General features: G+C 38.2%; 1 protein-coding gene across 6 annotated transcripts in view; it reads right to left on the bottom strand.

Moving 5' to 3' along the window:
- The window catches only part of rere.S (arginine-glutamic acid dipeptide repeats S homeolog), a 234,731-nt gene that overhangs the window by 98,708 nt on the left and 120,100 nt on the right, over window positions 1-15,923 (bottom strand). For all 6 annotated transcript variants that reach the window (XM_018226743.2, XM_018226741.2, XM_018226742.2 and 3 more), the window contains 1 exon segment: window positions 10,425-10,495. In XM_018226743.2, the coding sequence (XP_018082232.1) occupies window positions 10,425-10,495 (71 nt within the window).

Here is a 15,923-nt window from a genome sequence, read left to right on the forward strand (position 1 = left end):
GTCTTCATTATTTCTTTTTGAAAGTTTGCCTTTTTCTTCTTCTGACACTTAACAGCTTTCAAATGGGGTCACTGACCCCATCAAAAAACAAATGCTCTGCAAGGCTACAAATGTATTATTATTGCAACTTTTTATTACTCAGGCCTCTCCTATTCATATTCCAGTCTCTTATTCAAATCAGTGCATGGTTGCTAGGTTAATTTCAATCCTAGCAACCAGGTGGCTGAAATTGCAAACTGGAGAGTTGCTGAATAAAAAAAAGCTAAAATAACTCAAAAACCACAAATAGCAAATGGAAACCAATTGCAAATTGTCTCAGAATATCAGTCTTTACATAATACTTAAAGGGGTGGTCCACCTTTAGATAAACTTTTAGTATGTTATAGAATGCCCACTTCTTAGCAACGTTTCAATTGGTCTTCAATATTATTATTTTTTTACCGTTTTTGAAATATTTGTCTTTTTCTTCTAATTCTTTCCAGTTTTCAAATTGGGGTCACTGACCCCATCTGAAAAACAAATGCTCTTTAAAGCTACAAATTTCTCACCACTGCTACTTTTTACTACTCGTCTTTCTATTCAGGCCTCTCCTGTTCATATTCATGTCTCTTATTCAAATCAGTGCATGGTTGCTAGGGTAATTTGGGCCCTAGCTAAAAAGACTGTTGAAACTGCAAAATGGAGAGCTGCTGAATAAAAAGCTAAATAACTCAAAAACCACAAATAATAAATGGAAACCAATTGCAAATTGTGTCAGAATATCAGTCTCTACATAATACTTAAAGTTCATTTAAGTATTTAAGCCCGGAGCAGGAGATTGGGGCGGCAGCAGCCCCAGGAACGCCCTTGCATTAACTCCCTGTGTTTGGGACATCCTGAGAAATTAGAGCTCCAAAAAAAAAAAAAATACTTGGTTACTTCAGAGGTTTTGTTAGCATTGGGGAAATATGTACATCTAGCGATGACCCAAATTCAAGACATGTCAAATAAAATAGACTCAGGCCAAATGAACAGATGCACACAAACATAAAACAGACACACACACACACACACACAGATATTTTGTGCAGAGCTTGTCTTGTTGTCCTGGATCAGTTTACAGTACAAGCTCAAACGCATCTTTGAAAGCAGATGGTGACATCACTGTGGGTTATACAGCTCATAAGCAGCTGCCACAGAACATTAAGATCTGCACTATCCCTGGTATGCCTACAAATCACATACATTTCCGTTTTACAGCCAATTCGGGGGGACTGTCTAGTGATTAAAATCATTTGGACTATGCCTTTGTGTATATTTTCCAAAATACTGCACAATGATGAGAAAGACTGCAGTTATTCTTTGTAGCTTGTCAAACAAGCTTGGATCAGTAACGAAATCTGGGGCTCCCCTGTGAATGCCAAATTATAGTTTCCCTCTAGTTTAGAAAGCACCTGGTTCGGAGAATATACCACTTTACAGGAACGTGCTATAAAAATAGGTATAGAGTTAGAGGAATAGTAACACCAAAACATTAAAGTGTTTTAAAGAAATGAGAATATAGGGGTTTATTGACTAAGATCAAAAAAGGTCTCATTTTGTTCTTAAAATCACTTCGACCAAACTCCAGTGCACATTTTGAACTGTATTTATCAATGTATGTACCGTATATACTCGAGTATAAGCCGTCCCGAGTATAAGCCGAGGTACCTAATTTTACCTCCAAAAACTGGGAAAGCTTATTGACTCGAGTATAAGCCGAGGGTGAGAAATGCAGCAGCTTCTGGTAAGTTTCAATCAAAAAATTGAGGGTTTCTGCTCCCATTGGAGGTGCCAGCATCTCGTTTTTGGATGCCGGCGACCATTCTTGGACGCCGGCGAATATTCTTGGACGCCGGCGACTATTCTTGGACTCCGGCGACTTTTCTTAGATGCCGGCGACCATTTTTGCGCTTGACCCGAGTATAAGCCGGGGTAGAGTTTTTCAGCATATTTGGGGGGGCTGAAAAACTCGGCTTATACTCGAGTATATACGGTACTTGAAAAAAAGATAGTGCTGGAAAAGACTCCATAAAATCATGAAAAAAAATCTGAATCGTATGATTTTTTTGGATTATCGCCTGAAAAGAATGATTTAATCGGATTATTGTGTGAAACCCAGCACAGATCAGGATATCTTCAAATTGTAAAGGGGATATCTACCATTGACTCCTACATCAACTCAGCAGGTTTGAGATGGAGTACTTTTTTAATAATGAAACTGTAGTTTAGGGTCTGCAAATAAGTAACTCACCACACTTGGAAAGCCCTCAGCACGGGGAGCGGACAAGCCAAAAGGAAACTTTATGGAGCAGGCACTCAATGAAGGCAATCTTCCACCAGGCAGATAAATATCAAAGTGAAGTTTATTGTGTCCACACAGGAGAAACACAACTCTGGCCCCCAGCAGTGTTGTTTAAAGATAAACTGGGAGAAAACTTTCAGCGATAAGTTTTGCTATGTTTTACCCACACAGAGCTTCAGGCTTTTTGTCACCCAAGGGTAGCACAGATTTGCCGCAAGAAACCCGCAAGAGCCCTTTGTGGCATCACCCTTAAGTAGTTTTGCCATGTTTGAAATATTTAACCTGTCTGATCAACTATTGGGATGATTTTGTCAGAAAGTTTGCACCCCATCAATTTTTCATAAAGTAAAACTATATTATCAGTCTTTTCACATGCCGCTATCTACCCCTGTGTAGCCACTAAGGTCACTGGTCTCCCTTGTATTGTGCTTATTGGCCAGAAATGTTCTTGCCAAATCAGTTTATGGGCTTTACCCATGTTAATATATTTCCAATCAGGTCATTAAACAACACTGCTGGGGGCCGGAGTTGTGTTTGTCCAATCCTGCCTTTGTATACACACTGTTCAGCAGCCACAAATTCCTTGCACAATGAGCGTTTGACAGGTTTTTAGTTCTAGCACTGTGGCACCTATGATACCTCTGCAGATTTGCTTGATTTGTAAACACACTTATCTGCTTGTATTCATAACACAGAGTTATCACCCTACAGTCACTCAACTGAATAGTTCCAAATGCATGCTCTATCTGCTTTAAAAACAAAAGGTACCCTAAATCACCATTAACTGAAAGATCAATTATACAATTTAGTTTGGGGGAGGGAAACCTCTCTGCCTGAGGCAAAATAATCACATTTTCAAACAACTTAAGGGTAAGGCTAAGGGCACACTAGGCGATAGCGCCGCGATTTGACTCGCGGCGACTTTTAATCCGCAATCGCTGGGGAAACTTTGGCGCTGGCGTCTATGGGGAATCGCGTCAAATCGCCAGCGTAAAAACACACGCGGCGATCTTTTTTCTATTGTCGCTCGAAATCGCCTAGCGAGGCGATTTCGAGCGACAATAGAAAAAAGATCGCCGCGTGTGTTTTTACGCTGGCGATTCCCCATAGACGCCAGCGCAAAAGTTTCCACAGCGATTGCGGATTAAAAGTCGCGGCGAAAAGTCGCGGCGAGTCAAATCGCGGCACTATCGCCTAGTGTGCCCTTAGCCTAAGGGAACACTGGCAATTCGGGGAGATTTAGTCGCCTCTTCTTTGGGGTGACTAATCTCCCCGAACGGCTTCCCACTGTCTTCCGCCAGCTACAATGAAAAATCGCCTGCGGCATGGCACACGCGATGCATCGTTTACCAAAGTCGCCTGAAGTTGCCTCACGAGGAAAATTTAGGCTACTTCGGAACACGAAGAGCCGCGTGTGCCATGCCGTAGGCGATTTTCCATTATAGCCGGCGGAAGCCGTTCAGGGAGAAGCGAAGAAGAAGCGATTAGTCGCCAGGCGACAGTCTCCCCCTATCGCCAGGTGTGCCCGTACCCTAAAGGGTGGTTCACCTTTAAGTTAACTTTGAATATGTTATAGAATGGCTAATTCTAAGCAATTTTTCAATTGGTCTTCATTATTAATTTTTTTTTAGTTTTTTTTAATTATTTCCCTTTTTCTGCTAAAACTTTCCAGCTTTCAAATGACCCCATCTAAAAACAAATACTCTGTAAGGCTACAAATGTATTGTTATTGCTACTCTTTTTTTTATTCATCTTTCTATTCAGGTCCTCTCCTATTTATATTCCAGTCTCTTATTCAAATCAATGCGTGGTTGCTAGGGTACTTTGGACCATAGCAACCAGATGGCTGTAACTGCAAACTGGAGAGCTGCTGAATAAAAAGCTAAATAACTCAAAAACCACATAATAAAAAATTAAATCCATTTGCAAATTGACTCAGAATATCACTCCACATTATACTAAGTTTATTTAAAGCTGAACAACCCCTTTAAAGGTGCAAGATATTGACAGCATCTTGGAAATGACTATTTGCTTTTGCACTTTGCCTGGCCAAGTGACAGATAAAAACATCTTACAGTGCCCTGTAGAGACAGGGTGCCAAATTATAGCCAATGCCATACATCAGTCAGATAAGGACTGACATCACAGGCATTGGCTCTGACCCCCCTACTGATTTCATTGGCCCCTCTGTCCATTACAGGCACCAGAGACAAACAGTGATAGTGATACATTTTCTAACCTGTCTGATCGACTAAATGACAGATTGCCATGTTATGAAAATTGTCAGGACACTACACACACAGTCCAAAAATCGTATAAAATGAGGATTTGTACGATTGAATCTTAACGTCTATTGCCAGCTTTACTCTTATTTACATCAGACAGGAACATGAATGGCATCAACATATATAAACTCCTAGAGCAAAATAATAATTTCCGCACCATTACATAATCCCCAAAACAAAACACCACAGGTGTAAAGGGAACACTGCCATATAAAACACAATATACAGTGGTGTTAAAAACTATTTGCCCCCTTCATGATTTCTTATTCTTTTGCATGTTTGTCACACAAAATGTTTCTGATCATCAAACACATTTAACTATTAGTCAAAGATAACACAAGTAAACACAAAATGCAGTTTTTAAATGAGGGTTTTTATTATTTAGGGAGAAAAGAAATCCAAACCTGTGTGAAAAAGTAATTGCCCCCTGAACCTAATAACTGGTTGGGCCACCCTTAGCAGCAATAACTGCAATCAAGCGTTTGCGATAACTTGCAACGAGTCTTTTACAGCGCTCTGGAGGAATTTTGGCCCACTCATCGTTGCAGAATTGTTGTAATTCAGCTTTATTTGAGGGTTTTCTAGCATGAACAGCCTTTTTAAGGTCATGCCACAACATCTCAATAGGATTCAGGTCAGGACTTTGACTAGGCCACTCCAAAGTCTTCATTTTGTTTTTCTTCAGCCATTCAGAGGTGGATTTGCTGGTGTGTTTTGGGTCATTGTCCTGCTGCAGCACCCAAGATCGCTTCAGCTTGAGTTGATGAACAGATGGCCGGACATTCTCCTTCAGGATTTTTTGGTAGACAGTAGAATTCATGGTTCCATCTATCACAGCAAGTCTTCCAGGTCCTGAAGCAGCAAAACAACCCCAGACCATCACACTACCACCACCATATTTTACTGTTGGTATGATGTTCTTTTTCTGAAATGCTGTGTTACTTTTACGCCAGATGTAACGGGACGCGCACCTTCCAAAAAGTTCAACTTTTGTCTCGTCGGTCCACAAGGTATTTTCCCAAAAGTCTTGGCAATCATTGAGATGTTTTTTAGCAAAATTGAGACGAGCCTTAATGTTCTTTTTGCTTAAAAGTGGTTTGCGCCTTGGAAATCTGCCATGCAGGCCGTTTTTGCCCAGTCTCTTTCTTATGGTGGAGTCGTGAACACCGACCTTAATTGAGGCAAATGAGGCCTGCAGTTCTTTAGATGTTGTCCTGGGGTCTTTTGTGGCCTCTCGGATGAGTTGTCTCTGCGCTCTTGGGGTAATTTTGGTCGGCTAGCCACTCCTGGGAAGGTTCACCACTGTTCCATGTTTTTGCCATTTGTGGATAATGGCTCTCACTGTGGTTCGCTGGAGTCCCAAAGCTTTAGAAATGGCTGTATAACCTTTACCAGACTGATAGATCTCAATTACTTTTGTTCTCATTTGTTCCTGAATTTCTTTGGATCTTGGCATGATGTCTAGCTTTTGAGGTGCTTTTGGTCTACTTCTCTGTGTCAGGTAGCTCCTATTTAAGTGATTTCTTGATTGAAACAGGTGTGGCAGTAATCAGGCCTGGGGGTGAGTACAGAAATTGAACTCAGGTGTGATGAACCAAAGTTAAGTTATTTTTTAACAAGGGGGGCAATCACTTTTTCACACAGGCCCATGTAGATTTGGAGTTTTTTTTTCTCCCTTAATAACGTAAACCTTCATTTAAAAACTGCATTTTGTGTTCAATTATGTTATCTTTGACTCATAGTTAATGGTTTTTGATGAGCAGAAACATTTAAGTGTGACAAACATGCAAAAGAATAAGAAATCAGGAAGGGGGCAAATAGTTTTTCACACCACTGTATTTGAATTTATGGGTAAAATAATATGTTGTTAGTAAATTTGTGAAGTGTAGAATGAATTGCATTTGAAAGCTTTCTAGTGTTTTTAAAAAGTTATGTATTTTCTGCTAGTTGTAGATATGGCTACAGTTGTGCCATGCTTTATGGATGACATTGTAGACATGTTTATAGCAAAGCATTCTCTCAAAGATCTTAAGTGAACCCTGATGTTAACATTAATGCAGCCTTTGGAGCCATTGCAACATTTTCTATAATGCATAATGTCACTACATATTTATCTATCACATGTCCCATACACAGATAGGTATGGTGCACTGGCAAGTAAAATATTCCAACACACCAATCCCCAATTCAACTTGTATACACAGCACATTGACATCAATCGGGTGATGGGCTGTCATACATAAGCCAAAAATCCTATGAAAATGATGCATGTACATCAAAGCTGCTATAATCAGTGATTGTTGCTTAAATGGGAACTGAACACAAACATAACAAGCTTTTTTGAAGAGTAAACATAATTACAAGCAACTTTGCAATATACATGAATTAAAAAATATACAGACTTTTCATGATTTTTAATTGGTTTGGAACAGTTCCCTAAGCCTAGCCCTCTGCTCTCCTGCTGATCTGTCGGACTACTTTGCTGAGCTGGTTGACTACTGTTACTTTGTATCAACAGCCATCTGTCCTCAGCCTGCATCCTCCAAACCCCACAATTCCCTGCACATGTGATTTCAATAAGGAACAGAACATCACAGTGCAATGCATTGTGGGGAATGTAGTTCCTGCATGCTGTCTGTAAGCTGTGGAGAAGTTGTTACAATTTGTAACATTCCTTCTTCCTTGCCAGGATTTAAAATGATGTAGAAAAAGAATAACTGTTAAACAGCATAGAAAATGGCATTTATTCATACTTTTTGAAGAAACCGGTTGCTGTGATGAATATATTAGGGGTTTCGGTGATATGTGGGGCTTAAAGGGGATGTAAAGGCAAAAAAATTAAAATCCCATTTTTACTTTCTTTAAAGGAATTCAGTGTGAAAATAAAAACTGTGTAAATAGATAGGCTGTGCAAAATAAAAAAATGTTTCTAATATAGTTAGTTAGCCAAAAATGTAATATATAAAGGCTGGAGTGAACAGAAGTCTAATAAAACAGCCAGAATCCAACTTCCTGCTTTTCAGCTCTATAACTCTGAGTTAGTCAGCGACTTGAAGGGGGGCCACATGGTACATTTCTGTTCAGTGAGTTTGTAATTGATCCTCAGCATTCAGCTCAGATTCAAAAGCAACAGATATGACCCATGTGGCCCTCCCTCAAGTCTCTGATTGGTTACTGCCTGGTAACCAGTCAGTGTAAACCAAGAGAGCTGAAAAGTAGTGTTCTGACTAACATGTTATACATCAAATCACTCCAGCCTTTATACATTACATTTTTGCCTAACTAACTATATCAGAAACATTTTTTATTTTGCACAGCCTATCTATTTACCCAGTTTTTATTTTTACACTGAACAATTCCTTTAATGAAAAAAAAACCTATTTCCAATATACATTAATTTAAAAAATGTGTACCGTTTTTATAAGAAACCTGACTGTATGCAGTGAAATTCTCCCTTCGTTTTACTTGAGAGTTGCAGTTAGGAAACTTCAGACGGTCCCTAACTGCAGCCCCACCTTACTTCCTAGAACTCTGCAGTTTTGTATGTTTCCCTGTAACAACTGTGTAGATTTGTATCCACAGACAGTGCAGTATGTATATTTTGATTATTAATCAGTCTGTATCGGCTTCTGGCAGATTATTATTTGTCTTCTGCTGTTTTGATCATTTATGACGATCCCTAAGCTTAACCTCCCAATTGAAGCCCAGACCACAATGAGCATTTGCGTAGTCTTGGTATTGCAAAGATGTTTAACAAAGTTACAAGATGATAGCCACCCGTGCCAACTTTAAAAGCATAAATCATTTGTTTAATTCGGCTTCTGGTGCAGTAAGTTCAGGTTTATATTTAGTATACAAAATAAAGCATTTCTAACATTATTTTATTCTAGAATTTAGTTGCCCTTTAAATTAACACCTTTGAATGTCATATTAAAATAAAAGGCTTTGTAAAAAAAAAAAAGAAAAAGCCAACACTTGCAGGCATGGAATAATGCTACACCACACAGGAATAAAACCTATTTCACTGTGAAATCAGATCAAACCTCCAAGCTGGAGTTCAATATTCCTCAGACCCCTGCCACAGTGGTAAGCGAGCGCTATAAGAAGCCTCTGACAGAATATCTGTACATACTGATTCATGTTGTTCAGCAGACAGCTTTAATGTGCACTACAAAACCAATACTGACAACAAGAGAGTCAGCCGTTATTGCTGTTAATATCCCAAAGCAATTATGGTAACTCAGCAGGATTTCTGCCCAGAATGGAAACTCACACATTGTAATTCAACATTTCTCCAGTGCTTTAGCTCTAAATCCCAGGTAGCTGCTAATGCGTACAATGGTCCTTTTGATGCAGAGGCATTATTACACCAGCACTGAATGGAGCAACAAGACAACACTTAGAAGCTGCAAAGAGAAGAAATTCAGGAATTTTCTCAGGCAAGGAAACAGCACTTCGCAAATAGATAACCAGAATGTACCCATAAAAAAAATAGATTTAAAAAAAAAAAAAAATCTATGAAGTGAAATGACAATTGAACTAAAGGATCAACTGCATGAAACCAAGGTCACCTGGAAAAACTTCCAAGTGACATGCGGTATAATGCCCTCTACTGAGATCTTAATCATCTTGGCCCTCGTGCAAGTTCAATTACCCACCTGCACACACTAGTACCTCTATATAACATATACTAATGATTTACAGCTCTGGTTTCCAAAAGGTTCAGCAAGAGCACACAAATCCTCACCAGAAACACTAGAACGAACATAATAACGTTTTTTTTTGTTTTTTTAAGGGATTTTGTCTTTTTTCCCAAAACAAATGCTCCAGCATAATTCTGCACTGAAATCTGTTTTTCAAAAGAGCAAACCGTTTTTATTTATATTTAATTTTACAAATCTGATATGAGTCTAGACATATTGTCAGTTTGACAGGTGTCCCTGTCATGTGACTTGTAATAAACTTCAGTCATTCTTTACTGCTGAACTGCAAGTTGGAGTGATATTATCCCCTCCTTTACCGCCCAGCAGCCTAACAATAGAACAATGGGAAGGTGACCAAATAACAGCTCCCTGACGCGAGATAACAGCTCCCTGACATGAGATAACCGCTCCCTGATAGATCTAAGAATATAACTCAATCCAAGTCCCACTGCGACTCCTCCAATTACATTGAGTAAGAGGAACAGCAGCCTGCTTGAAAGCAGTTCCACAATGAAGTGCTGGCTCTTTCTGAAAGCACAAGGTCACACAAAATGACCTGAGATGGCTGCCTACACAGCAATATTACAAGTAAAACAGATATACTTCTTGGTTCAGGAATAACATTTTATATGGTAGTGTGGATTATTTGCAGTGTAAAAAATGCAATTTAGAAATAACAAAAATCATGACAGAATCCCTTTAAGTGTATGAAACACTATTATGTGTCCTAAAGACTAATTCCAATTTAAAGAAAACAGATATTTAGGCTTGTTGTGACTAAGTTAATTGGAGAATTTGAAAGAAGCCCTCTCATCAGTAAGCATGGATTAGTGGACTGCGGAAACTCTGTTTTAGTTTCCTTCATAATTTAAATTGTAGTTAAAAATAAAAATGGCATACAGGACAAACCAGGTCAGAGTTTAAAATCAGAAGGAGAAGTGAATACCCCCATTATATTGCATTGCAAGCAACATTTTTTTCATTACACATGCTATCGGAAATCACATTATTTTTGAATAAGATCATGCCTTAACGGCTTTCAACAGGGACAAATGATTTTGTGACATGAAAGAAGAATGCTACAAAACCTAAAAATGTAAATATGTAACTTACCAATTTGAAGTCTTGAATGCTACATATAAAATAAGGAGTGTTCGATCTTCTGCTTTCAATGTAAACACAGTCTATAAAAGAAAAGAATACATACGTTATTGTTGAAAATATGACATATTTAGAGAGCAAAATTATCATATTATATGCAATATATAAAAGGAACCATATCACATAATGGTATAGTATCGCACAACCCACTTGGTCACCTCTGCAGTGTTGCCAAGATGTGAAACAGGGCAACAAATTAAAATTTACATTTCATAAGTGAAATTCAAATAAATAGCAGTGTATAGATGGCTGCTACAAAAAACATAAGGGGAGATATCACTGACCACAGCTAAAATCTATTTACACCAGTCCCTGTCCAGTAATGGGCCACTGGATCATTAGTATGAACTGGACACTACATTCTAGATTAAGCGGTATAGTACTCAGTGTCCATAAATGTAAAGCCAGCCAATCAGCACAAAATGTATTTGCACCTTTAGGGGGGAAAGAGTATTAATGGTATGGTGTAAAAATCTGAATGTAATAGAAAAATGAGGTGGGTTAATTTATCAACATTGGGAAAATTTACATATGGGCAGCAACCCATAGCAACAAATCGGTGATTTCTTTTCAGCCAGCTGCAGGTACAACAATGAACTCAACAATTTGATTGGTTGCCATTGGTTAATGCCCATGGGCAAAATTGCAGGATTGCACCACCACACACACTAATGAGATGATTTCAGATATGGACAAACTGAATGTTATCAATGTGTGTTTGTTACAAAAAGGGATGCAATGATACATAAAAGCAACATTTAACGAAAACCCTCACATCACAGACTGCTGTGCAACAAAGCATGAAGACTGTAAACTGCAAAGCTCTGATCCCTGGGGGAAAGCCATACTATTTAAATCCAAGGCAAACACATTTTCTCCTCTAATTTTCAAGTGAGGTAAAACAGCCCATAACTGCTATAACCAGGAAAGTCCAATTAGATTTTCCCATAAAAAAAGCGGAGTCTGGCCAAATTATATTTGACATGGCAGACAATGGTAATTATTTGACTTTGCCATCAACAACTGGATACATAGAGTTTCTTGCACATGAAGGCATTTTAAGTCAGCCATGGCCAATAGACAGTGACAACCGAAATTAGGTTTTACATAAAGTAAATGGTGTAAACATGGCAATAAGCTAACTGGTTGATTTATATCATGTAGAATCGTTGCTACAATTGGAATGTTTGGCCCTAAAACTCATGAATTTGAATAATGGTTTCCAAAAGTTGAAAGGTCAATATTTATTTTGTGAAAAAATCTGAAAAACTTTAATTTAAGCCTTTGCCATCTAAAAACTTGTGAGTTCATGTAGAAGTGCCGACCACCCTCTGGAACATTGTAGCTACAGAATTGGACTATATGTGATTTGCCCCAAGGAAGTGCAACTAATCTTTTTAAAATTTTTATTAATTAAATAGAATAGATCTATTTACACTATTTTGGATTTTATCTTTATCCTGGAGTTTTGAAGGAACTGTGCGGCTTGAGGGGACCTGTGCAAGGACTTACTACATGCGAGATACCACACCAGTGGTTTGTAAGTAGGCAATATGGCTGATCGTTGGAGGGGTTTTGGATCAAACACAGAAAAGTTTTTTAAACTCATTTGAAAACCATTTCCCTTCCAAATATATATTTTTAAGAGTGAAAGGTTGTACATATAAGAAAAAGGGGAACACTCCTGTAATAATTTATCAGAAGCACTGGGTTTCTGGTTTCTGTTGCCACAGGTGCTGATCTCTTATTTCAGTATGCTGAAGTCAATATTAAATTTTCATTTTCGCAATAGTTCCCCTTTAAAAATTAGAAATTATAATAGTGTATTATGGTAGCCATTTAAAGTGTCTTAAATTTGACACCAAGCCAGAGATACAAAGATATAAACTCTAGATATTTAAGCAAGCACTCCATGCATCTACAGACAACAGAACTGCATATTGGGCATCCCTGAAACAGGCAAAGCCCTGTGTGAAGGCAATTTCATTGTACAGTAAACAAGCTAGATGAAGCACCATTAGACAGTTAGTCACTTGGGAAGAATGCAATGTTTTCCAATACTGCTGCTTATTTCATAAAACCAGTCATAAACCAAACAGAGATTGCAATCTCTCAAGAGGCAGGAGGCACCTGAATTCATAATTGTATCTCCTAGCCATCAAAATCTTGTCTGAAGATGACAACTAAAATGGAAAGGCTGGCTCTTTGAGACCCAGCATTGTGTAATTCATTTACAAGATACAATAATTTAAAATACCCATCACTACACCAAGCGCTTGGAAAATGATACGGCCTTACAGGAAAAGACAAGCATCAAATCTTCTCTGTGGGTTTCTAGAAAAGGGCAGGAAATTATGTAGATAAAGCGATAGGATGAAAGGATGGGGGGAGATTCTCAACTTGCTTTGCCAAAACAATGCAGCATTAACACAGGCACATGAGGAGATCAGAAAGGGCTAATAATTACCTTAACCGCAACATACAGGAACAAGGAAAATATATATTGACAAGCAGTACAAAACATTTAGGATTGAATTAAAGGAGCAACAACCCACCTAAAGTAAATTTACAAACACCAGTTATACCTATCTATTACTGGTAAAAATTCAAGTTTTCTATACCTCTCAGCCTAGAAGATGTTAAAATAAGCACTCATCAGAAGCAGCTATTACCCAAAAAAAAACACAAATATGCTGTGATAAAGTAAGTGTAGACCTAGCACTCCCCACTTGAACATAGATCATGGTATGTAATACATAAATAGAATAAGTAGTGTATACTGAATAAAAACTTTGTTGAAAGGTATAAAGAGAGATTAAAATGTGCACCTTGCTAGTCCACACACAAAACCAAAATGTTTAATTAAATTCTAAAAAAAAAAAAACACAATCCAGTCTGCCCATCACACCTAATATCTATGTAAGTCGGCTAACATGATCTCAAGTATGCAGTAGACACAGCTATTAGGATCAAGACTAATTGAAAGTATAATGGCTTATACTGTCCTAAAATAAATAGGAATAGCAATCAGTATTTTCAAATAACTCCATTGTGACTCTTACAGAAATACATTACGATTAAAAAAAAACAAAAAAACAGATGTGTGTTTTGCCCCAGCCATGGAGCTTTATGTCTCTAGCCTGTACCAAAATGCCATAACAGAGTGATTTACCAAACATTCATAGAGAAATTAAGGAAAGGTTAATTCTGCTTAATAATGGAGGTCAGGAATGACAAATAGCTCGACGCCTTTGTCGCTTTAGTGCACTCTAATTGCTGCTTAAGATTTGTTGGTCTTATGACTGTAATAGAGACAGAGCCTATTAAACCTGCTGGATTTATTTCTGTCTTATGCTGCATTAAATAAAGCATGGGGGGCATACAAGCTTCTTTGCAACAAATGATAAAGGCATCGAACCAGGATAATGTCAGCAAAACAATCTGTGGCCTCATTATCAGCATGGCATCCAAAATCAAATGCTTGGGGCGTTCCACAATGTACAAACCTCTGGTCATTCGAGAGAAGAAAAAAAAAGCAAAATTAATTTGTTAAAGGTGATTGCAGGGTGGAAAAAATAATTCTTTTAAGTCTAACCATCCTGTGGTCCAACAATTTCTTTCTAGAATTTCCCATTACAGCAATTATATTTGTTATTACATCTGCATTCTCTCTGCCGTGCCCCTTTTCTTTCCCAGTTCCTGTGATCACTTGTCACACTGCTGGAGAACTCTATACGGCATTAATTCCACTGAACAATGCCATAGCCGTGTTCTTTTCTGCTTCATCTCAGCTCTGTAACTAAACAGAAATGAGCTCTGGCTGAAGCATTGTTCTGGAGAAATTGATGACATAAAATGCCCAACCACCATGAAAAGAGAGAAAATAAGAATGAAGGACATAGTGATGTAAGAGAAACCAAAATTAAATTGAATGAAAACAGCCTTCGAAACATATTTGGGCACAGTGGGTAAACAGATGTGCAAAATAGAAAATTCTTCTATTATAGTTAGTTAGCGAAAAATGCAATCTATAAAGTTTGGAGTGACCCGATGTCTAACAGATGCTTTGCATCTCTCTTGGTTTCCACTTACCAGGCAATAACCAATCAGTGACTTGAGGGGGGGGCACATGGCTCATAACAGTTTGATTGTGAATCTGACCAGTATGCTAAGGATCAATTGTAAACTCACTGAACAGAATGTCCCCCCTTTAAAAGCATTGACCAACTCAGGTTGTTGAAAAGCAGGAAGTTGTGTTCTGTTCTACATCCAGTCTCTCCAGCCTTTATAGATTACATCTTTGGCTATCTATATTGAAAAATTTTGCCCAGCCTATTTACCCAGTTTTTATTTTTACACTGAACTGTTCCTTTAAGGTATATACACATACAACTGGATAAAAAGTTGTAAAGTGGTGCAATGCTCATCTGGAAGGCGAACACTGGAATACTTCATTACAAAAAAAGAAGAGGTCCAAGCAGCCCAATAACATCACAGATCACACATCAGATGGACACACAAACAGAATACCAATATGAAGAAAGGTGTAGCAACACAAGCATGAGAGAAGTCACTGGAGATGCCAAATAAGGGCTGTGATTGGCTATTTTGTCTATTGTCCTTTGTGGACTGGCAGCCTACCGCAGACTTTGTTTGGCAGTACATATGGTTTTTATTCTTGCCTTTAAAACCGGAATTCAAATTGGGGAGCAAAATGTTGGGGATCACTGATCTATATGGAATGGTGAAAATGTTTTCCAACCAGTTCATGACATTAATTTGAACTGGATCTAAATTAATCATGCGATACAGTAGTGTAATTCTGGTTAGAATTCAATTGGTCGGATTTCTATTTTGCCATTCCTGGGAAACAAATTATATTCAGAGTGAATAAGGCCTAAGTAGGGTTACAGTTCCCTGTACATCTCTTCTAGTGAAAAAGAATAAAACGCAAAAAGGGAGGTGAATAAATCTTCCAAAAAAGAACAAGGTGTGGGAGGGCAAGAATGAGACAGAGCGATATCCAAGTCTTCTGTCCATATGGGTCGGCTCGTCATCCGCCAAAGACGCACCGAATATCGTACAAATCGAAGGGCGTGTCTATGGCCACCTTAAGGGAAACATTGTGCAATTGTCCCTGTCACTCAGAGGCAGACTATAATGGTGTCCTTTCAATTGGAGGAATAATGTAGCATGGTAAAACATATAGTTTGTGTATTTTTAACATAAGGCTTACTGAATGAGGGCATGTCAAAAACAGTATTTCTTCCATTTAAGACTTTTACAACTCTATCATTAGATGGCATCTTCTTTCCACAACCCATCACCATAATATCTAAAGAAGGATATTTATTGGTCTTTAATCAACGTTTCTTGTAACATAAAAATATTTAAGTCTTAGACCTTTTACCAAGAAAGACAAATGTTTTCCTAGACAAATATGCATTGAGA

This window comes from Xenopus laevis, chromosome 7S, assembly GCF_017654675.1.
Source record: "Xenopus laevis strain J_2021 chromosome 7S, Xenopus_laevis_v10.1, whole genome shotgun sequence".
Classification (NCBI taxonomy): domain Eukaryota; kingdom Metazoa; phylum Chordata; class Amphibia; order Anura; family Pipidae; genus Xenopus; species Xenopus laevis.